Source organism: Ammodytes marinus (genome assembly GCF_949987685.1).
Source record: "Ammodytes marinus genome assembly, chromosome: 2".
In the NCBI taxonomy this organism is placed as follows: Eukaryota; Metazoa; Chordata; class Actinopteri; order Uranoscopiformes; family Ammodytidae; genus Ammodytes; species Ammodytes marinus.
In genome coordinates, this window is record NC_137231.1 from 15,467,169 (window position 1) to 15,490,626 (window position 23,458).

The following is a 23,458-nucleotide window of genomic DNA, read 5'->3' on the forward strand; positions in this document are numbered from 1 at the left end:
AAAGGCAAGTAGCCAAAATTACCCTACCTGGCTGTGACAGGGGACCGTGACAGGGGACCGTGGCTGGCGTAGATCAACACCGGTGCTTCGTGTACTTGTCGTGAAAGTCCCGCGGACAGTCGTCATGTTTGGGTTCATAATATGAGGCGCTAGCCGCCCGCACACAACAGGGTGAGTTAACTAATGCTATACGGCGCTAACTTTGTTTATCGGCTAAAGCACAGCTACACATATTCACTGAATTAACCAGGAAGTCCATTCTCCTGGTTTACTTTCCCCACGTATTCTAACCCCGAGCGGCTTCATACAGCACCGGCCGCCGCAATACATTTCCTCCTCGGTGTCTCGCATCAGCCTCTGTGTACAGTACACTGTTCTCCGACCCTGCCAATGTATGTGACGTAGGGTCAAGCTCAACGCTGATTGGCCAACGCGGCTAATCGTCTCGCGTAGGAGCAACAAAAGTTCAATTTTTTGAACTCCTCGCGTAGCTATACGCGCGTAATATTTACGCACGTAAAGCTACGCGCGTAAAAATGTTGCTTTAGCGCGAGTGAAAATGTTGCTTTAGCGCGAGTGACGCATTTACGCGCCATGTACGCGCGTAAACCAATGGTTCCCTATGGAAAAGGGGCGGGTTTCATACGCGTCTGTACGCGTGTAAAATGCCTAGTGTGTTCGCACCTTTAGAGCTGTGCAAAATTGTCGGGGACCCTATCGCAACAAACTCAGAAAAAACTGTCTCCAGTCAAGTGCAGGTTCCTTATGATGTCGAGCCCACCTTCCATAATTGTGAATTCATCTCGATTGATTATTACCTCAAGGTATGTTATAATGTAATAGGGATGTTACATCAACTCAGAAATGAATCCATTGCTTCTGTTAACAAGTAGCGCCTGATATGTAATTGTAGCACAAGTCGTTTCTTGAATCACGTACTTTAACAGTATCTAGAAATACAAAACAACACAACAGCATACGCTTATAGAATTACAGTTTAACCCTACTGCTATGACTGTTATGTTCGTTTCATGTTACTTTTGTGTTCCCGGTCAAAAATGTCTGCCCCATTTTAGCTGATTATAATTCCACATTAATACATATATTATCTCCTAATGTTGTTTTAGATCTTTTTACCAACTTACGTTATTGGGATCATTACAAGTTATGAACTTCTGTTTGCTATTTATGACCTGTAGGCCTCAGTGACCTGAGCTCATACACATCGTTTTTGAGTGAAGACATTATACAGTAACAATGGGTGACAGGTCGTGCCTGAACTCAATTTTAATTGTAGTCACACACACCCATTAATATCAATGGTCGGTTATTTTTTACCGGGAACACCATGGGTGTGTACCCTACCGTATTTTCCGCACTATAAGCCGCAGGTGTTTTAATGTTTAATTACCGTTAGAGTTTGTGCACAGAGTGGATTGTCGGGAAAGAGATGGCTGCTTGAGGAAGCTCCCATTTATTAACATTTCAACAAACAAGTTGCATATTTGCACAACGTATTTAAGTGTTACCATTTAGTGCAATAGTAGACTAGCTACAGAACATATACTGTGCTGTGTAATAACAGGGTCGAAAAATGGGGAAAAAGTTGCGGCTTATAGTCTGAAAATTACGGTAGTTAAATAAAACACCCAAAGTTAAATGGAAATGTATTTTGTGTGTTCAGTAGCCAAGTGTGAACAAAGTCATGGAACCTCATGACAATCAGATTAAATTAATTACATTTCACAGGGAAAACTTGTAAATCGATGACATTTGACCGGAATACAATAGGAGAGTTAAGACGCTGTATGAAAATAGAACATAATCACAGAAGTATGCTAATCTGTCAGAAAGCACAATATGAATGAAAAGTTCCATAAATGGCAGTGTTATTACAATCATTTCTGCTCATTTTACCTTGTGATATGTTTCTGTTTCTCAGGTGTATTTGGACATCGCTTTAGCCTTTGACCCAGAAGTGGTGTTTCCACTTGTGGTAGTTCCTCGTAGCTTTGCTCCCCCTCAGCTTGGTGAGGCTGCTGGGCCCTACCCGGCTGGGGCCACGGGGCCTTACCCAGCTGGGGCCCCAAGTTACAGCGACTTCCCTCCCCCTGCGTTCCCTGTTGCACCTTATCCTGTACCTGCAGGTTACGGGGCCTATGGATACCTGCCACCAGATCCCACGGCATTAGCGCGACAGCATCTAGTCCCTTCTGTTCCACCTCAGCTCCAAGAGACAGAAGAACCTCCATCCTATCGGTCCCTTTTCCCCCCTTCTTCATGACACCGTGGAACTGGATCAGATCACAACATTTGAAGAGAAAACCAAGTTTTTTTAATTTTTATTTTATAATGCTGTAAGGTTCTTACTGTTTATACAAGTAATACTATGTGTTTTCTTATATTTACTACTGTCCAACATTGCTTACAGTTATGTTATACATGGAAATATATAATGTGACTCATATTGTAGCACCAACATGATCACTATATGTGCTAGGTGCTAATTCATGTAATTGTGTTTTTTTCATGAATGAAACGTGTTGCATGGTTCCTTATTTTTTACATAGCTTTCTATTAATTCATGGCAATGTGAAACAAAGAATTGTATGCCCTTAAAGTCAACATGTTTTCTTCTATTTAAAAGCCTAGTGTCACGCAAGGTGGAAATCAAGGGACAGTCTATGGTTTACAGAGGTGGACAAAACCTCAAATGTGTATCTTAAAGAAATTTAAAATATGACTTTGTTAGAAAAAAAAACACTCATTCCATTTATTTTGATGAAGACCTTTCACATACTTAGTGGCGCATCAGAGAAAAACATCATGTGACCATGCACTGTAGGCCTCTAAAAGCTGTCCCATTCCTCACAGTAAGGAGTGGGCATTCCTATTCAGAGAGGACAGTGTTTTCTCCTTATAACAGATTTATGCTCTTTAAATCTCATTGGTAGTCCATGGAGTTATAGCATAGTTGTAAACACAGTTTATTGCCTGCTGTAGTGGAAAACAAGGAGTGTTCATAAGTGTGGAGGTGGGGGGAATGATTTAGCCTATCAGAGAGTAGGCTATTACAACACACCAACAGGATATGCAAAACACGGGATTTTTATTAGTTCATTTGGTGGGAACTATGCGTGCCAACCCGAAGAGTTGCTAGGAGGAGTGCATGACATGGATCTTCCGTTCCACTGTCTAAACCAAGTGATGGATGCATGCATAGAGGGAGGTTGCATGAAGTATTGTTCCCACCCACTTGCACTTGCCTCTGTTGGTGAATAGCCTAAGGGTTGGTGGTAGCTGTCAAGGGCTACCACAAAACTATCAGTGCCTGTCATCGCCATCGTCGCTATGGGACGAGGGCAGCTCTGCGTCTATCTGCTTGTCTTCTTCATTTTCACAGGTAGGCATACGGAAAATTGTAGCTTAATATTTGTTCCACTTTTATTAAGTCAGCCAACACATTTTAGCCTACTTTCGTTAGATCGGTCGTTTCATGCCAGTGGCTGAACGGTCTTGAGAAAACAAAACGTCTAGGCAAGTGAAACGCCTGCTACGACGTGATCGATTGGCTATCGGAGTTTTCTGTAAAGTAAATTTAGCTTCAAAATTGTTAGGCTACATATTGTTAGTCGGCCGAAAGACACGTTCCCACTGTTGACGACGTAAGTTACATGGACTGTAAGTAGCAACTTAGAAGTTGGGCTGGGTTGCTACCATTTACCTACACTAACTTAAAATGTAGCAACTTTGTTAAAGTTGTTACATGTTAATTAAGTGAATAACAAGCTTTAGCTGTTCAGCCGAATGTATTATTTATCCTGCACATTTCACTATAATAATGTAGCTAGCTGTTAGCTGCCTTAAAAAGGGTACAGTTCAAGCTGACCCCTCAAACCCTCTGAAAAAGTTCAGGTTGTATACATTCATGATGGAACGCTTGTTGTTGCTTCTGCTTTATGCCGAGTACAGCCTGGCATTAAAAGACACTGACTTTTAAAACCTCTGAATTAATATTGTAAGAAACATGTTGCCAGGAAGCAAATACATATAGTAATCTCTTTACCTATGGAGTAGGTCTATGGTTTGACCTATTTGCATTTTGGATCATGTCTAGTGGATAACCTGTCTAAGACAATTAGCATATTATTATATAGCATACACACTGTTAACTCGCCAATAGCTTACCTCAGTGATGTGAGGTAAATTTACAGATAGGCTTATGCATTTTTTTGGGTTAGTTTTGTAGAATATAATATCATGTAGCCTAACTATTTCATGTAGGCTAATACAAGTATTTATAATATCCCAACTTGCATGGATTTGTCCTACATTTGTGTGATAACATTTAACTTCATGATGTTATGTTATTAATTCAATGTGCTGCGCCATGACCTGGTAGGCTACCCGTAACATACACTGTTTATATTTTTAATACATGGCTTGCTCCCATAAGCTACCAAAAGTGGACTGAGAGGTTTGTCAGCTACTAATAATGAGATTCAAGCTTGGTCAACATATTGTTTTACCCCCCCCCCCCCCCCCCCTGCACAGATGCATCTGGCTTAAAGATTCAGAACAAGCTGCTGGGTAAATGTCTGCAGGTGCAAGAAGGGACTTCGGGGTCTCGAGTGTCTCTGGGTGACTGCAGCTCAGATTGGGCCTTGTTACAGGAATGGCGTTGGGTGTCGGAGGGCCAGGCTCTAAGCAGCCACCACACTGGAGAGTGTCTGACCGCTTCAGGTGAGCAGTATGAAGGTGTCCAGCTGCAGCCCTGCGTCTTTGGGCCTGAAAGTGAGAAGACTGATGACGGAGTGGTGGCAGCTGTGGAGGATACGGACAGAGAGGCAAGCAGCCAAGCTTGGTCCTGCTCCAATAAAGGCGTTCTCAGGTTGACTGGGAGCGGGCTGCACCTCAGTGCCACACCACAATCCACTTTGGTCTTCCTTTCCAGGGAACATAAGCAGGTGAGAATTTTTTTGAGATGCAACAGATGGTCCTGCTTTTTGTGACATGATATCACCTGATTGTACCTTAGTTTTAAAATGGATGTAAACACTCAAAAGGAAATGCAAGTTATAGAATAATTGCAACTTATAACAGTAAGTCTATGTAATGTCCTAACGGTGGCGTGGCTGGATGGATCTCTTTGGCTCACCTTCTTAACAAGCAGGGCAGCAGGTGGCGGACACTTGGCAACCAGACCTTGTGCAATGGGGGAGACAGCAAACATGACCAACACCAACAACACACTCTCCACCATCTGGGGAAATCCTTGGAACCAGAGGTCATTCCTAGTGTTTCAGACCCACACAGACAGGCTGAGCCATGTGAGTATCTTGCTAGCAGTAGTTTACTCACCTTTGTCAACCTGCTGCCATCAATCAGAACAATATCATTACTTGACTTTTTTCATACCATCTATTTATTTATTTACAGTATCTATCTATCTTATCTATCTATCTATCTATCTATCTATCTATCTATCTATCTATCTATCTATCTATCTATCTATCTATCATATATACAGTACATACTGTATATGTATATATATATATGTTAAATATCTGTTTAATTTTGATAGGGTAGCAGTAGATTACTAGAAATAAAAATAAAAATATCTCTTGCTGTTTTAAGGATAGACCATTTTCGATCGGTGGTGTGTTCAGCCGCCCGCCGGCATAATTTGAAAATGATTGGCATTGAATGTAAACATGTGCCAAGTGCAAACTTGTAGGCTAAAATCAGCAAAACAACATGTATTTTCTGTGAGATGTACTGTATATATTTGTATGTCCATGTGCTTACTGATATCAGTTGCATGCTGTGTTCTGCTGTGGCCTGCAGATTGGATTACAGCCTAGCATGAGGATCCAATTTAGTTAAGTGCACTACTGACCGATCAATATTTTTTCCCATCCTGGAACACAGCCAGCCCCTTCTCCAAACAACGTCACTGTATATATCAAAAATGTGCTCTAGCTAAGAAGTGAGATTTATCTTTTCTTCAGAGCAAAGGAACATCCAAATTATGAGTCTATTTTTGTCATTGATGCTAAATTACTTTTTTGGTTTTCTCTGCTATTCATTTTGAAGTCACAGAAACAAATCCAGCAGTAGATGGGCTTCTTTCTTTCCCTAGCACAAAGTCCCCTAAAGATCCCACCATGCTTTTCTTCACTATGGACTATGGTGAGTTTGGTCAACTGTAATCGACAAAATATATAATGTATCCTCTGTATGTGTCCAATATTATCTGTGGAAATGTTTGACTCCACAATACTGTATGTAAGGCGGACAGGGAAGCCTATTTAGCAATGTTTCCGATTCATTCTAAATGTATATACTTTTACACCACTAGGTGGGGATAGATATATAAGAAACAGAGAGCCAGCCATGTTTATAGCGGGTGTGTTGTAATGTTTGTGAAGGAGTTTGAATGGGCCTTTATTTGCAGGTCCAGAGTGTTACCATAAATTATACAAACGCATGAACAAAGAATCCAAGCTGTGAAAGAAGTAAACTATTGATGTGTTGATTGGTCTGTTTATGCATGTGTAAAGGAATGGGCTGGAAGATAACAATGCTGGTACTAAGCTCTTTGGCTCTGGTGCTGGGGACTGTGATTCTTATCCTCAATGTTTACTCCAATAGGTGAGTGCCTAAACACACACAGACACACAAGGGTAAACATTTTTCTATTTCTATTGATTTACTGTTGAGAATATATAGTATGTGGTTGAATCAATGAGTTGACCAACATAAGGTGAATTGATTATTATACTTTTGCTTATCAGTCACTCTTTTCCATGCTGCTAAAACAACTGACTGGTAACAGCTTCTCTATGGCAAGTATTTGCTTGTTTTATGTAATCGTAGATTGGATATACAATATATATGAATTTATTGAGCGATGGTCTGGAGAATGTTGGCATTTCTCTCTCTGGTAATGTGTGATGGGCTTATGACAACATATTTGACATTTCAGACAAAATCAATTGATTTGAAACATAACAACATACGTACAGCAATACAGAAACTGGGCAAGGGGCATACGTAGTAGACATAACAGGTCCCTCATTATCTGCTTTGGGCAGCTGAGTGGCATATAATGCCCTGCAAGTTGAAGACCAGCACCAAATAGAAATGTGTTTAAATCAACAGTAAAAAAGGTTGTGATTACAACAACAACAAAACCTAGGAAAAAAAGGAATCACTAGGGTTTCCTCAGGCACACTCGCACAGAGCCAATGATAATTATAAAAAGCCTTTAGTGGTTAGGGCATATAACAATTTTAAATATACAAAGCCAACCGGTTTCAACCCAAACTAGGGTCTTTGTCAGGGCTAGATTGGATGAAGACATGGTGTTGCGTCCGAAAAACCAATAAGAGGAGTATATGGAAGGAACGCTGGGATAAACATTTGATAGTAGCTCTGATACAAAGAAATATTGCACGCCAACCAACTCTTTGTCACTTGGTGTCTTGCTGTGTCAGGAGGAAGAAGGTGGTGTGTGTTTTGAAGGCATACGCTCCAAGGCCAGAGGGGAGTGTTCCCGGCTCTCCAGTGCCCAGTGAAAGAGCACCGCTGACACAGCACGCCATGCGCCTCCCCCACTCCTCCCCCACTCTACAGCGAGGAGAAATCCTGATTGAGTGGAAGGATGGCACTGTTACCCCTCTGTACGAGGCCTGAAGGTTGTACCATTTCCATGTGGGTGTTTTTTTTTTTTTTTTTACTTTTTTGCAAGCTTGCATGATTTTTGTGCATGTATGCATGTGTATGTGTTATGCATGGAATTCCTATGAATGTGTCTAAAAAAGGGGCAGCCAGTTGTGAAAAGGAAACATTATCTAAAATGAATGGCCAGATTAGGGTTAGGGTGTGGGATGTTTCAGGCTGTTCTCATCAGAAGAATAATATAATATTTCGTGAAATGAAGTTCAGAGATCAGTATGAGACCGTAACTGTGAGGCTAAGCAGCCACAGGAATATGAAAGCTGGTGTGAAGCTGCCAGAATAGGATAAGTATGAGTATGGGCTGGACTTTAAATGTCCAATGATACAGACCCCGATCTCTGGTGTTGGAGACTTGAGGAGTTGCGTGTTGTTTGAAAAGGAATGTTACGGTTTTGTTTAAGTACTCCGAATTGTTTGTAGACTCAGTATTTGTACTATTCAAGGGCTCAAAAAGCCAGCCAACAGCTTGAGCCTTTTAGTAAACACTTAAGCAACTAATCTTTTTTGTGCCTATAGACCTTAACTGAAACCTCTTCCACTTTGATGTCAGACACACTTTTGTGCTGTGGAGTCAGCCCAGGTGACTGTCTGTAAGCAAAGTGCTGATTTCACATTTAACATTATGCCAAACAACATATCAAAGACACACCTAGGGTTTTTTGCGACTCACCCTTTATATTAGGATTAATAGCCAATTTTCAGAAAATAATTAATGACATAATTACAGTTGTGTAGCAGCTTTGTTGTGTTGCAAGAAATGGTGCTGCATGATGAAAGTTGTCTACTTAGCACAATTCAGTGTTGAGAAGATAAAATCCTCACCTAGATTACGCAGGAATTGAAACTAACAGTTTATAAGCATTTATTATTTTAGATAGTTATAGAATGTGCTCGCGACATTGACTGGAGCGTGACAGTTCATTCTCGACCTTGTTAACAGAAAATCATCCATGAAGGTTGACTGTGAAGATCATAAGATACTAGTGACAGCTCCATAAACAGATTTATTGCAAATTGTTTTGTCAACTATCATTGACATTTTGCATTTGGATGTGTGGTAACCTGGTAAGACCAGCAACTTGGGCTGAATGTTTGTTGTTGTTTTTTGTAAACTGTCAACTAGCGAATAAAATTGAATGTGTACAAATGACTTGCACTGTTTTTTATACTGACTACATAGTGGCATGATGTATTGTGTCAATCTTATGTTGTTGTGAGGGGGAGAGAGAATGCTGACAAAAGCACCGTTTATAGTAATCACTTCAGACAGTCTGTAGGGAGGCAGTAATCACAGATTCATTAAGTTGATGATGGAGGTGATGAGGGCTCAGAGAACATGGCTTCCCTGTGGCATGGAAACTTCCCAGCAGGAGGAAACAGAAACCCTAAGGGTGTTTCACTGGGGGAGAGGGGCTGCTTGTTGTTGGGCAGGTCCATTTGATCTCTCCTTTAATTTAGCAATAATGACCAGCTCCGAGTTTGGACAAAAACACAACCCAGAAAGAAAAATGTTGTGTGTAAAAGTGTCAACGGTGCATTGCAATGAGTTCTCTTTTCACGTTTATGCTCTGCTTTTAATGGGCTTTTCTGGGATTTTGATCCAGACAAAGTAACACCAAGCCTAAAGCTGACACCTTACCTCCCCTGCTGGTAGTGTTTATACTAATGAGTGGGCACAACGTTTTAATGAACAGCATACAGCATGCTGAAAATGACATGGCGTACCACACCCTCCCAAACCACATCCACATGCTTGATGAGAAAAAAGCAGCTAATTTGCTTTCTTTCTAACGTTTAAAAAATAAAATTCTTCAAAGAAAAGTTTGAGCTTCCACAATGATTACATTTGTTTGGCTTTGAACCTGTATGTAAAACTATATCATTAGGAAACTAGTTTTATAATACCTTAATTACTTTTGATTTGTTTTTCGTTGAGGAGCTGCAAAACGGGTTACAATGCAGTAGCTAATTTTTTCTGGTTTGCTTTGGATGTGCTCCAGCACATTATATTTGAAATAAAACAATAACTGTGAGGGTCAAATGCTGATTTTCAGCTTTACTATTGTTATTTAGTAGTATTTACTTGGATAATTGGTTTAGGAATAATACGTTAACCTTTGTCCCACTGCACTGCATAGGACTATACTGTTCTCACTCAATATGGATCATGTGAACACCACCGAAACACAAAACAAGTCAGTGCTGGAGTTTTGAGACAAAACAGCTGGATATGTGTCACTGTCCGTGTACTGACAGGCTGCACGGTGTGTGCACGGACGTGTCTTCTTGCAGGTGAGGCAGAAAAAGGGTGGGAGTGACACCTGTGTGAATAAGAGGGGTGTGTGTGTGTGTGCGTGAGAAGACTGACTCAGCAATCTCAATACCTAGTTTATAATTTTTCGGTTTCTCAATGTGTCTACAATGGATTCTTCAGATCAGTCCATTTACAAGCCATTTTGGGTTGAATCACTTTGAGGACGTTTCTGCCTGTTTTTATGTTTTAGAAATACAAATTTGCACAGAGACATGTATGATGTAGCTGAATATTATATACGGACGGATCGCCATTCATAATATTAAAACAAACAGTGTCAATTTTGAAGCCTCATAAATGCTCATTGCATTTGCAGTGAAAAGACCAATTTCTTGAAAAGAAGCTCACTGCTCGCTGCTTTGAACAATGGGTTTCTTCCAATCCGCCCAAATTATCCTTGCAGTTTTTATTTTTATTTTACCACATGAGACAGTAACCACATCAAGCTTGAGGGTGGTGTTGACCTTCATATCACCTTTCAGAAAAGAAGATGGTGTTTTTCTAAATAGATACCAATCGGTTTGCGAGAACAAAAAAAATCCCCTTGCATTGTGAAGTGAGTGATGTGGATGACATTGAAAGAGAATAAGACAAGAGGGAAGGAACTAAAGCAACAAAATCCACCACATGTGTTCTAAGGAACCTAGATTTAAAAGAATCCTCTATTTCCATCTCAGCAATACACAATGGCCACTCCTCAATCTACCTCAAAAATTCCAGAAACAAAACATGCTTGCTTACATCTCGTGAGCATGTGTTTGTAGTTTTCGTTCAATCTTTCTTCACCCAAAGTGTGTTTGTGCTTGACATTGTGCAAGACAATCTTGTTGTGTGGTCAGGTTGCTCCATTATGCTTAAGACCGCAGCCAATGCTCCTTTGACATAATGTTCCTTGCTGAAAATTGGATGTAGCTATTAACAAGCTTTTTTTTTTGTAAGTTGGAATGCTATACATATTTTTGTGACATCAAATCCCAACTGCAAGGAAGAATGCATGATCCATACACTCTTTGTCAAATGAGACTGGATGAAATGTGTTGGAAGGAATTTGTGAAACAGTGTAGATAGATCACTATTGGACCAAACAATCAAAGCAAAGGTTAGTGATTCTGCTCTGCACGATTCGGAAGTTACGAGCGACAATTACATGTTCTTCATATTGGAGATGTGGGTACCTTTTTTTGATATGTGTAAATTGATCATACAAAAACATAACCCTCTTGGTGTGGATTTAATATTATAATTTTGCCACCACTTATACATGAACTAACTACAGTATAAGGTACTAAAAATGAAGATTAATTTTGATAATGAATTGATACATGTTAAATAATAGGGGAGAACGGGGGAATCTGAGGCATCGGGTAATGTGAGCCACCCCCTGTATCTAGGCAACGGAAAACATTTTTGGTCATGTGAGATATACGTTTTCAAGCCCCTCTCATTTCCCCGTGGCCCTGAAAGAGAGGACCTCATGGTGCTGTGGTAAGCATGTTTTTTTCACCAAAATAGGTATTTTGCATGTAAAAGTAAATTTTCTTGCTGTCAACTTAATCAACTGTTGTGCCAAAGCAAATGTATTCACGTAGAAAAACTTCTATCATACTTGTTGATGAACTACCAACATATGAAACCATGTGATGCTGATAACTGAAGATTAGCCTGAAATGCTAAGAGAGGTAGTTTTTTCTCAAATTGTGGTGGTGGGGGAAAGTGAGCCAAATGCTGTGGGGGAAAGTGAGCCACTGTCTCACTTTCCCCCACCATGAGGCACAAGTTAAGTTTAGTCTTAAACATATTTTAATGTAATATTACATGTCATACACATTGTAGAAAAGCCATCATGCCAAGGAAATACACCAGGAAGACGACCTGGGGCAACCACACGGAAAGAGCACCTTCTCATCTTTCCCTGTAACCTTCAGGGCTGGAATGTAGAGTAGGCCTAGTTGTAGAGTATGACAGGCTGATGTTATAATCCAGTTGGGTCTTCTCCTGTGTTCTGAGTCCCAGGCTGTTCTCGCTGGTTCTGATTTTCCTATGTATTAACCCCCAGACACAAGCTGGCTCTAAGGGTCCTGTTTTCTGACCCCCAGACTGTGTTCTAATCTAACTGGTTCTATCTTTCATTTGAATCTTATTAAAACCTTTTGAATTATAATATGTTGTATTTGATTTTGTTCAGAGTTACTTTCAAGTGTTTAGAAAATTAGCTTTGCTTAATTGACCAAACCCCATCATTATTTTACTAGTCCGACATTAGTTCTGGAATGTGTGGCTAGCTTTCAGGATTATAACTGTTACAATATGTGTTGTTATGGTAGTTTCAGAGTGGAAAGTGGTTTACCCCCAGCTGGTTCACTTTACCCCCTTGATTGTCCTGGTCTGGCTCAGTTTACCCCACAGCTGGGGTAAAGTGAGCCACATGACAACTTTTTTTAAAACAATCATATTTTCACTGCCCTTTGTCTTGAAAAAATTCTGCTAATGCCCATTTCTAGGAAACATCCTGAATTAATGGGAAATGTGTAAATTTGAGTGATAAATCATTTTAGCTTGCTTAGAGGGGAGCAAATGTAAAAAGTGGCTCAGATTACCCCGTTCTCCCCTACATAGTATTTATCCTTTTGTGCTTTTTTTGTGTGTATCATGTGTTGTTATTGAAGTGGGTGCATTGATCTTGTCGACGTAAGAACATTTGGATTCACTGCAGATGGCCTGCACATGTCTTCCCTCAGGTGTTTCATACAAATACAGTATACGAATAACAGGCCCTCAGTACCCCAGTCTCAACCACACACTCCATACAACACATACATTTTACTGCTCTGTAAAACACTAGGGGAAAGTTATTACCGCGGCACTTCACCTCTTATATATAATCTTTCTTTCTTTCTTTCTTTACTTCTTGTATTTCTTTGTGAAGCAGACATGGTAAATACGTTAAAAGAATGCTGGTGTTTCCCCACACATCCATCAGCTTGCTTTTTTCTTGGGTTATACAATGCGGAAAGCTAGCCAGGTGAAAAGGCTTTGATGAGAGTCTGGCATGAGCAACCTGGCCTTGGGGATCTAATAGAGATTTTACAAGTATACTCCGGACCAGATCCCGTAAAAAAGGAATATGCCTGGTATGTGAGATGCTATATTGAGGATATAAAGCATGAAAGCATTCTTTATGGTATCTATGTATTTCCGTTGCTTCAATATGTTAGAAGCTTACTGTATGTGCCTTGCCTCTGTGATTAACAGAAACTTTCACATTGTTGTTTTGCTGTTTAAGCTGAGGACCAGTTGAAACAAGCAGTGATGCCTTTTGTGTTTTCTTTGGCCTGATTAGTAGCCTTACCACTAGTTGGCTTACCTTTGGTGATTTTCTTGCAACATTTTAGCTAAGGATTTATCACAGATTTTACTACCAGTCAAGTGTTTGCAGTATAAATCATTAGTATGCACCTATGCCAGTGATCAATATTTAACAGAAATATCTGCCATAGTACATCATACTGAATCTAATAGTGGAATTCCCCTGGAGCCTCAGGGTGCCTGCTGGAACTCAGGATAGAAAACACATGTCCACAGACATATGATTGGAGAGTGTTGTTTGGATCAGCTCTTAAGGATGATACTGGGATGTTTTGCACGTTTCAAGCCATACCTGCAGATTGATCTTTCAAGCTTTCTGAGCGTATCTTGATATATTTGATAGCATTTCTTTCATTTCACGGAACCATTGGGCCCTGTTCATTGTGTTATGGTAGTTTGCAGATTCAATGCAGTCACATGCAGACACTTGACACGTTTATTTAATCAACTATTGTAACAAACGGTTTAAAATACTCCTGCAGCTGATGCTCCATGATGTTCCGTTGACATCTGGAATGTATTTCCCAAAATGTCAAACTATGCCATTCAATGTTACATGTGTCACATTTCAACTATAACCAAATGTTTGTTTGTTTTTAAATAAAAGTGACACATTTTTAAACTATGACCAACTATTTATGAAATAAACTACATTTTTCAGTCAAATAATTAGTCAAAAAAAATCTCAATGAAATTGCATCAAATCTTGCAAAAAACAGTAACTTCAAGGTCTTATCATAAGAAGAGCAGATGGTCACACTGGATGAGACCTGCAAAGGCAAAATTGAGTTAAGACTAGAAATGGGCTTTGTGATATCTGTTCAGTCCTGTGACAAAATCTCCTGGTTCAGTTGTGTTTCATTAAGAGAAAGGAGTGTGTGAAATCTGCAGTCACTATAGCCTGGCATTCCCAGACCTGCCACTAGGCGCTGGCAAATAAAATTTGCTGCGCCTGTTGGTCTGGACACTCTCCATTGAAGCTTGTTCAAAAAGTCGAGAAATCCCGACTCACGTTTCAATTGGTTCTATCTAATATGGACCACGGCAAAAGTTGAATTTAACAGTTTAACAGCTGTTCGCAACGAACGGGACTTAATACGTCACCTTGTGCATCGCTCTGATTGGTTGTAGTGCTATCCAACTGTGTGCAGTGGCATTTGATATGCACGAGTAGGAGCCGCCCCTTGAGTTGGAAATTACTATTGATCGTGGCCAGACCCTCTATCGTTCAAGATATCAGGGTCTGGATTTCCAGGCTACAGTCACTACTACATCCAAGCTAATTACCAAGGCAAACCGCTCTAACTGCAGTTAACCTTTTGAATGAACAACGTGATTTGGGAAAAGTGCTATGCTAAAGTCAGTTGCAGAAGCAACATATATAAAAGCATTTAAAGGTGCTACGAGGAATTTTGTTAACTAGCGGCCCTTTTGGACAAAAGCGGTAGTATTTCTAGACGCCAGCTGTCATAAAGCTCTTATAAAAACTATATAAAAACAGCATTATTTGCACTGATGGTCTCGTTCGCTGTTACAGGTAATTTATGATCATCAGAGGAAAAATGAGACTGTTTTAAAAATACTGAAAAGTTCCTCATTGGGACTTTAAACATAACTGCAGATGTGACTAGGTCTGATTAGTTGGTGACATTTACTGGTGTGGTCCTCCTCGATTCTACTATCGACACACTGTCTGCCCATGACATCTAGGCCGTGCATGCAGCACAGACAAAATGGGGCATTTCTAGTACATCCCCAAATAGTTTTTTTCCACAATTAAAAATCTATTAGAAATACATTACAGTTTAACACTGCACTTTATGTTTACAAATGCATGTTTACAGGCAGAAACCGTTGAGGGCAATTACAGAGTTTGTTATTGTGATTCGATATAGTATACTTTGTCATCTAAATTAAATGTGTGTAATCCTTACAACAATGTCATGTTTAATCGATATAATCTCTTCTACACACGCAAAGTGACCTGCCAAGACCTGTTGGAAGTAATTTGGCAACTGATTCATATTGGCCTTCCTGAATCCAAACTCTGCAAGAACTGATTTGCCCTTAGTGTGACACTCCTGAAACTCTCTGTTCAGACATTAAACATTGAGTGGGCGTATGCAGCTGTATAAAGAGCAAAAACACTTACACGTCTCCATTCTTTTGTTGATAAATGGCAAGTGTAGGCCAACAGTTTATATCACAATGAGTGTGGAAGACCAGGGCTGCTTTGATTTGATTTATGCACCAAAGGATGTTGGCCCCTTTTTGGTCTGTATATACCGAGGTATGCACTCAAATGAAGAGTAGCCTTGAAATAGCAGTTTAAAATACTGCTGTGCAGTGCATAATGATGGAGCAAGTCTCCTTTTGGGAACATAACATCCCTATTGAAGAGCACCGCTGAGTAAATGGACGGACCACTGTGTGTAGTGTTGTAGCTCTTTCTGGCTAACTTCTAAGAATCACATACATATAGTTACAGATATTGCAGTTGCTGCTCTCCCAAATATTTAGCTCTGTTCTTGCCTTGATGTGCATTGAGAAATGTTATATATTTCCCCCATTTCTTATAGTTCCCCCGATTATTCAGTTCAGGGTTATAAATGTGCAGTTCTTCTGGATAACATTGTTGTGACTGAAGTTTGAAAACTTATTTACAGAGAGGTGTAACTCAGTAGTATGTGTCCAGTTGAGATTGTGTTCTACTGTAGCTTCAATCTGATTACAGTTCCCCCCTCCACATGAGATGCATAGGTGAGAAACAAGAATGAACAGTAAGAAGAGCCTAACATGATCCACATTCAGTCAACAATAAAAAACTGAACTTTATTGTATCAGTACAAAAGCATTTCCCCTTCAACCACCTACATACAACATAACAAGGTGCTCACAATCCAAAAGGTGCAAACACGTCAGCAGACATGAATGAACATAACAAACACAAGACAGTTTAATAGGTTAAAAGAGTGCTGTACATAGACATCCGATTTTTTCATTAGTATTAAAACTACTATAGCTGCTGATAACATTGAGTTCATTACAAAGGTAGAAAAGGTCAATTTTGTTAATTGACGACATATCGCAAATATAATTGTCATCATGTTTCAGGGTTGTTGGCTCGGACTTCTACAGGGCAAATGGTGTTTTTATTTAAAAAGAAATACAGCAGCTTTATTATACAGCTGCTCTAAAGCGGCATAGGTAAACTGAGGGATGTTATGGAAATGATGTTACTTTACCACCATCTGTCAGCCTTGAACAACAAAGTTGACGTACAAGCAGTTTACGTAGTTCGTTTTACTTACTGCCCCTAAAATGTAAAATATCATGCTTGAGCAGATTTTCCGTGACTTTTCTAATTTCCCTAAATTCAGATGTTAACAGTGAAAGGTTCAGGACAAAAATGCTTAAGAATTGGTTAGGAAAGACCGGCATCTTTCTAAATAACATCTATACAACTACTTTATAAAACTACATTGTTTTAAAACATACAATACTGATCAAACTGGAGTGTTATAGACAATAAGATCTAAATGCTCATCTCTTTAAAGAATTAATGTAATTCTGGGTTTCCGAAGTTGTGTTTCCCTCCTCTACAGAATCTTCCTCTACAATATAAAACAATTATATGATAATGTTAAGAGAGGGGCCTGTTTTCACAAACACACAGCTATCTTGGGAGATATTCCTACAGCCATCAAGACGGTTTGAAAAAAAGGACAAATGCTGGTGTGTGTCGCTATTTACAGATCTGCACATCTCACAGTATGTAGCTGACTGTCTCTAACACACTCAGTGCATTTCTTTGGACACCTCTTTTGAGTGGTCATTGGTGGTGACATTTGTGAGTCGGACATTCTCCTCCTCCTGCTCTCTGCTCTTATTGTCACGTGCTTCGCCCTCCACATGGAAGCCAACCATCATCTGGTAGATAATCACACCGATTATGGTGCCAAGGAATGGGGCACAAACCGGCACCAGAAACCAGCCGTTTCTAACCCTGTGGAGAGACAAAAAAAAGTCAGTTAGACAAAACAGGATTTAACCGTCTCACTGGAATGAGAGTAAATAGATAGTGAGCACCTAAAGATTGACATGAACAGCTAATGAGGAAGATATTTAGAATATGTGCGCTTACGTGAAAACTTCGCTGCCCCACCCAGCTACGGCTGTGAATAAACGTGGTCCGAGATCTCTGGCAGGATTGACAGCATAGCCAGAGTTGAAGCCCATGGACAGTCCAATGACCAGAACCACAAATCCCACAGTGAAGGCCTCCAGTCCTTGGGGGATGGAGTTGTTGTGTGGATCCACAATAGCCAGAATGCAAACGATCAGCGCTGCTGTGCCAATGATCTGTTGGTACAGAGAAGAAACGTGAATTGGAAACCTTGTTATTGTATCATGTGTATGTGTAAAAATGCCATTAAGCATATGATAGCTGTTTCCAAACATCAAAGGAGTACCTGATCAAAGAAGCCATTGACAAGGGTGAGATGTTTTCCAGGGTAGGTAGCAAAGATGCCAGCAGTGGCCCCAGGACCAGTCACATTGAAACCTCCAGGATGGTCCCACAGGGCATCTAAGGGTATACAAACAACAAAATGTGGCAGACATTTTTATTGTTCAAATGATGCACTTCGACTTTGTCAGAACTTAAAAATGAATGTGTTTTGTAACATGATAGTTCCCTTACCGTAGTACATGCCAAAAATGATGGCAGCTCCAAAAAAGGCACCGATTGTCTGAAAGAGGAAGAACATGGGGAACTTTCTCCAGCGCTCTCTTCCAAGCAGACACAGGGCAAAGGTCACTGCAGGGTTCAGATGGCCGCCTGCAAAGGTATATGGTGACAGTATGTCAGTACATATTATCCATCATGAATATAGTGCAACAATATTAGCTAAATATAGACTAAATGTTCTAAATACAGTCTCAGACGTCAGATTTATCAAAATAAGTTACAAAGCAGAATAAAACCAGACAAAACTAGTTTGGAAAGTGACATTTTCCATAAAAATACTTTGCGTACCTGAAACCTGGCCGCAGACCAGGATGCCTAAGGTGGCAGCGAAGCCGAAGGCAAAGTTGACGGTTAGGAACATGCCATGGGAACCGCCGCTCAACACCAGCTGGGCTACAGCACCACAGCCAAACATCTGGAGACGGAGAGTAGAAAAGCAGGTTCACATGCGGGTGCACATAACGGCCTATCTATCAGTTGTTTCTATTGCAGACACTACATGGAATCTCATGATGAACATGGGCTGTGTGTGAGATTTATATGATTATAATTATATGGACCTAATCAAATTTAACCTAATGCATTCTAACAGAGTTGCTTTTATACTATGTTTTCCAAGAAGAAGAAAAGACTGCGGGTTAGGGCTTCATCATTTTCCAAAACAAAGTTTTGCACACCCTAAACCGACTGTATTAAGTTTCTAAATATCTGAATTCTGCACATTTAGTGCTTGGTCAGACAGTCAAGGTCAAGCCATGCATGAAAGGAGACAAGGTGATGATTATCAGTGAAACCAACTAAACAAAGACCCATTAAAAGTTTAGAATTAGAGGCTCTATTGTGTTCATAATGGCACACAGCGGTACAGGATACTGTATGTACAGCAAGGTCACTGTGTTGACATTGAGTGGAAGGAGGGGGTGTGTGTGGGGGGAGGGGGGTTGGATAAGTTCGGTTCCCACTTTGGCTGAGGGTAAAGGGGAAAACACATGTGTTAGTGGGCAACGTGACAGACGAAGGATTTATATAATGGGTTGATTTAAGATGTAGGCGGAGTACTGCCAAGCAGGTGCCATGCTGGTTATTCTCTGCACACTGTGTGTGTGTGTGTGTCTTCCTTTGTATGCACTTAATGAAGGAAATATGTGTGTTCCATCCATAAGCTGCTGCTCTTTAAGCCCCCCAATGAGAGTGCTTCTCATTCAAACCACAGGACTCAGATGTTGAGGTTAGCTTGAGGGAACCACACTCGGAGGCACTGGCGCCTGAGGGTAGTTCATCATCATTGGGCTCAGTCTAAACTCTTTTTCCAGCACTGATGAGGCTACTGGAAAAAGATATTACAAAAATCATCCCTGTGATATTTTTCACAGGGATGTGTGGGAGTGTGCGAGTGTCTCTCTGATGTTATGCCATGATGGGCTCATGTGATGTGACAATACAAATCCAAAAGCTCAGGACTTCTCACTTTCGACACAGAGTTTTGTCTTAATGTCAGAGGCATCAGATTGCAAACGATGTGCCTTTTGCTTGCCAACCTTCCTTCTGAGATCACGTTCCACCAGAAAGGTCTTGTTTAAATCCAACACTGAATCTAGGTTATGGGTTAGCAGTGAGTGCTATTCATTGCTTTAAGGTGCACATATTCACCAGTGTTAAGTCTCCTGGATGATTCCAGCCACTTGCTATGTTGTTTTTATAATGTTGTAGTTAACTGCGCCCCACCAATTCCCTCAACCAGCTTTCAACTGGCTGATTCAGTTGGTCATGCAATCCTGAAGCTACTCCAGGCTTTGAGCACAGTTGGGTAGCAGCTTATAAAGAAAAAAGACCCTACAGCAGTCTGCCTACTCACACTAACACATGTTTGGCAAATGTTTAGGAGCTGAATTCAAATAACCTGCTGGCCTGGAACCAGTGTTTCAATCACTATCTGTGGGCTCCTTTCAAAGCTAGGATTAGAGCTTCAGAAAACCCCCCTGTGGATTCGCAAGGTCAAAGTTGGGGAACCGTGGTTCGAAGTGGAAAAATGCAGTAAGTGTTTTGAGACTGCAGTGATGGGTTAACAAAGTGGGTATACGGGAAGGATGACCAAGGACATTATTTGCCTCTAGGTCATATTTTGACAGTTATTTTGACTCTTGACAGTTATTTTTGATGACCTGAGCATGTCCAGAAATATGACATATCCGGTTCAATGATCCTTACAAATTGCCAGGTTGTGGTGACAGGTCTGACAAGTTAAAGGAATTCCCAAATCAATACGTACAAAGAGATATACACACACACCCACATACTGTACCCATTACACACACCATCACTCGCACGTTATATTCGTCATATTTTGTAATCCTAGTAACTGGACATTAATTAACAGTTTTCTTTGTTTAATTTGTCTCGTAGTAATGAAAATGTATTGACAGTTGGTAAAGAAAGATAGTGACAGAGTGAGAGAGAGAGAGAGAGAGAGAGAGAGAGAGAGAGACTTCTATACTTCGATGTAGGGAGTAAGATTATGTTAGCAATGTCTATTGTTCTCCCACTGACTCTCCCTGTGCTGCCATCCACATGTGTCACGTTTAAAAGGACTGCACCACACCTCTCTCTCCTACCTAACATATGCTATATCCTATGACTAATACATATTTTCTACATTTTCATTCCTTGCCTCTTAGGTATAAATTGTTTCCCCACCAGATATTCACGTTAGCACAATTAAGTTGTTTATATTTTAATATCCAAACCACTTCAAATTCTGACCAAACTGAAATTCAAATTGCTCCGTTTGATGGAAATGTACTCAGCCTCAAAACAATGTTTTCTGTATTAACCCTTGACTTGTATGTATCAGAGCAAAATGTCTACTCCAATTATAGGTTGCATGCCCGTACGCCGCCATAACCTGCTTTGTTAATTACAGAGGGATGAATTAACTTGCCTGTTACTGTGACCACTCAAAGAGCCTTGAGCTGGTTGTACCAGTGTTAACTGTGACACTCCTATCAGGCAAAATATGGCTAAAATGTGTCACCATTTTGGCACCATCACCATAATGTGTTTTTGTATGCATATACCTCTGCTAATATGTAATAAGTACTGGTAAAACAAGTAATAGGATGTCATGTGGTGTTGGCTCCAGGATCCTGTCTTCAAGCAAATATTGTATTGAAATCCTACACAAGATTTGGTCAACAGCGCATCCAGTCCTGAACAACCTTTGCCTTACCTATTAGTTTTGAGTTTCTCAGTTTGCCAATGAGTAACCCTACAAAGCTAGAAAATAACAACTAGCTTTTTTTTTTTTTTTAAGATATTTTTGTCATTTTTATGCTTTTATTGATAGTGTAGAGACAGAGTTGAAATGGGGCAGGGAGGGGAGTGACATGCAGAGAACGACCGCGGGCTGGAATCGAACCCGGGTCCGCTGCTGGCCGAGGCCCATGGGGGGGACGTCTTACCAACTGAGCTAAAGGCGCCCCCTACAACTAGCTTTGTTGAATGCAAAGAGTGTCATTTTGTTGGCTTTGAGGTCTATTTATGGCTCGTAAATAATTATGTGTATGTGTCATGTACTGCTATTTAAACATGTCACCACTGAAAATTATTGAAAACAAACGCCATGCCATGAAGAGTGTAATTGATCGCACGCAACATCAAAAGAAAATGGAAAAAATTAATAGTAGGGGTATTTAAAGGAAAGAAAACCCTCTGATAGGGGACAGAGTTAAACGCTCATAAGCATATGGTATACTTACTTCAAAGTATGAATGTTGTGGAATTTAAATTTAAAGCTGGGCATCATCTTTAAAACAAATTAGCTACTTCAGCATGAGATGATTCCATGTAAGTCCCATGCACATGCACACACAGTTACACAAACAGTTAGTTACAGATCACACACACAAACTTACCACAAGGATGAGGGTGCCAAGACACTCTGCCAGGGCCTGGCGAAGCAGCAGGTTGCGGATCTGGAAGAACCGGGACAGTTTGTCCAAATAGAACTTATGTCTGCCCATGTTTTCTTGCTGGAGGCTGATGAGACTGGGAAAATAAAAGGTACTGTAGGAAGGTAAGGTTTTTTCTGAGTGGCTTTAGAGCTCTGAGGACCAGCTCCTCTTATAGAGCCATGATGGGTTTGGCCTTGACTGAAACCAAGCCAAGCCTGAGTTGGGCCCCACCCTCTGCCACCACCACGCCTCCCTGCCCGTCACATTGTGTGTGTGTGATTCACATTCTGGTTTTCTCACTTGTCCTTCCTCTCACTCTCTCTTAAACACACAAATACACACACGTGCGCACACACACACACACACACACACACACACACACACACACACACTGTACGTTGCTGTATTGCTGTACCTGTGGGCTCATTCAAGGTGAGAGACTGAGACACACACACACACACACACACACACACACACGCGCACACACACACACACACACACACACACACACACACACACACTCTATTAAAAACCTGCAACTTGATATTTTAGCGTACAGCTTACCTAAGCATAGTCCAATTTTCACTTTTGTTTAATTTAAAAGTTTAAACTTTTCTTTACGTTCCTAAATGTCATGATCCTGCTTGGGCCTCAGGCCCTTGTGTTGTTTTTTCCCCTTTACCCTTGTCTGTGGGTACGTTCCAATACCCGTTCAACAGGCCCTCGTTCACTTGCCCTAGGCACTTGCCCTCGGGGGAATCCCCGCTGCCATCTTAAGTGTCGTTCCAATAGTCTGGAAACTGAAGTGAACTTCGTGAGATAGACCCTCGGAGGGCTGAGTGATCAAGTCAACATGGATGGTCACTCCGAGGTGGATATCACCCACAGTGCATTGCAGTTCGTCTTCTTCTTCTTCTCCTTTTATTTTCCGGTAGACTGTATGCTTTTAGGGACATCGCGGCCACCCGCAGGACAAATATAGGCTATATATATAAATATATTCCAAAACGCCTCAATTAGGCTATCCTATTTCCATACGAACAATCCAGTGAATGTATTGCAGTTTACACATTGCTGCTATAACACCGATGGCTGCCAATTAGAGGACTATTTAAAACAAATGTTTTTGGTTGAAAGTAACATAAATAAGAAAATATGTCGGAGCAAACTATTTACATGTGTAAGTAACAATATCTTGATAATCTGAGTTACCGTGTCGAAATTCAATGTTTGTTATGCTATGGAAATGGCTTTCTGCAACATAGGCTACCTTAGCAGAATGTTATAATTCTGTATTATTTGCATTCAGATTTACCTATGTAACTGACGGTCCAT

At 40.6% G+C, this 23,458-nt stretch overlaps 2 protein-coding genes across 3 annotated transcripts; one reads left to right on the forward strand and one right to left on the reverse strand.

The window, feature by feature from the left end:
* Nucleotides 1-3,136: 3,136 nt before the first annotated feature.
* On the forward strand, nucleotides 3,137-8,880 carry LOC307269278 (uncharacterized protein). Of its 2 annotated transcripts, none has more exons than XM_080052203.1 (6): nucleotides 3,137-3,403; nucleotides 4,555-4,967; nucleotides 5,171-5,330; nucleotides 6,097-6,192; nucleotides 6,564-6,654; nucleotides 7,500-8,880. In XM_080052203.1, the coding sequence occupies exons 1-6, from the start codon at nucleotides 3,352-3,354 to the stop codon at nucleotides 7,696-7,698; spliced, it is 1,011 nt and encodes a 336-aa protein (XP_079908329.1). In that variant the 5' UTR covers nucleotides 3,137-3,351; the 3' UTR covers nucleotides 7,699-8,880. The 2 variants fall into 2 exon arrangements, with proteins under 2 accessions (XP_079908329.1, XP_079908330.1); XM_080052204.1 differs by having other exon boundaries at nucleotides 5,174-5,330.
* A 7,345-nt stretch (nucleotides 8,881-16,225) lies between these two features.
* LOC307268296 (aquaporin-3-like) lies at nucleotides 16,226-22,285 on the reverse strand. The gene is made up of 6 exons (XM_080050873.1): nucleotides 22,085-22,285; nucleotides 18,462-18,588; nucleotides 18,126-18,263; nucleotides 17,896-18,011; nucleotides 17,568-17,785; nucleotides 16,226-17,429 (listed from the first exon to the last, which is right to left on the reverse strand). Exons 1-6 carry the CDS (start codon nucleotides 22,190-22,192, stop codon nucleotides 17,222-17,224), a joined length of 915 nt encoding a protein of 304 aa, XP_079906999.1. The 5' UTR covers nucleotides 22,193-22,285; the 3' UTR covers nucleotides 16,226-17,221.
* Between the last annotated feature and the right edge of the window lie 1,173 nt (nucleotides 22,286-23,458).

What these genes read in the sequence shown, in the direction of transcription:
- LOC307269278 (XM_080052203.1), top strand. Translation starts at nt 3,352, where the DNA reads ATGGGACGAGGGCAGCTCTGCGTCTATCTGCTTGTCTTCTTCATTTTC. An exon ending in TGTCTTCTTCATTTTCACAG is followed by an intron (nt 3,404 to 4,554) that starts GTAGGCATACGG and finishes CCCCCTGCACAG; the next exon opens with ATGCATCTGGCTTAAAGATT. An exon ending in CTCAATGTTTACTCCAATAG is followed by an intron (nt 6,655 to 7,499) that starts GTGAGTGCCTAA and finishes TTGCTGTGTCAG; the next exon opens with GAGGAAGAAGGTGGTGTGTG.
- LOC307268296 (XM_080050873.1), bottom strand. Translation starts at nt 22,192, where the DNA reads ATGGGCAGACATAAGTTCTATTTGGACAAACTGTCCCGGTTCTTCCAG. An exon ending in CATTTTTGGCATGTACTACG is followed by an intron (nt 18,012 to 18,125) that starts GTAAGGGAACTA and finishes GTATACCCTTAG; the next exon opens with ATGCCCTGTGGGACCATCCT. An exon ending in TCAATGGCTTCTTTGATCAG is followed by an intron (nt 17,786 to 17,895) that starts GTACTCCTTTGA and finishes CTGTACCAACAG; the next exon opens with ATCATTGGCACAGCAGCGCT.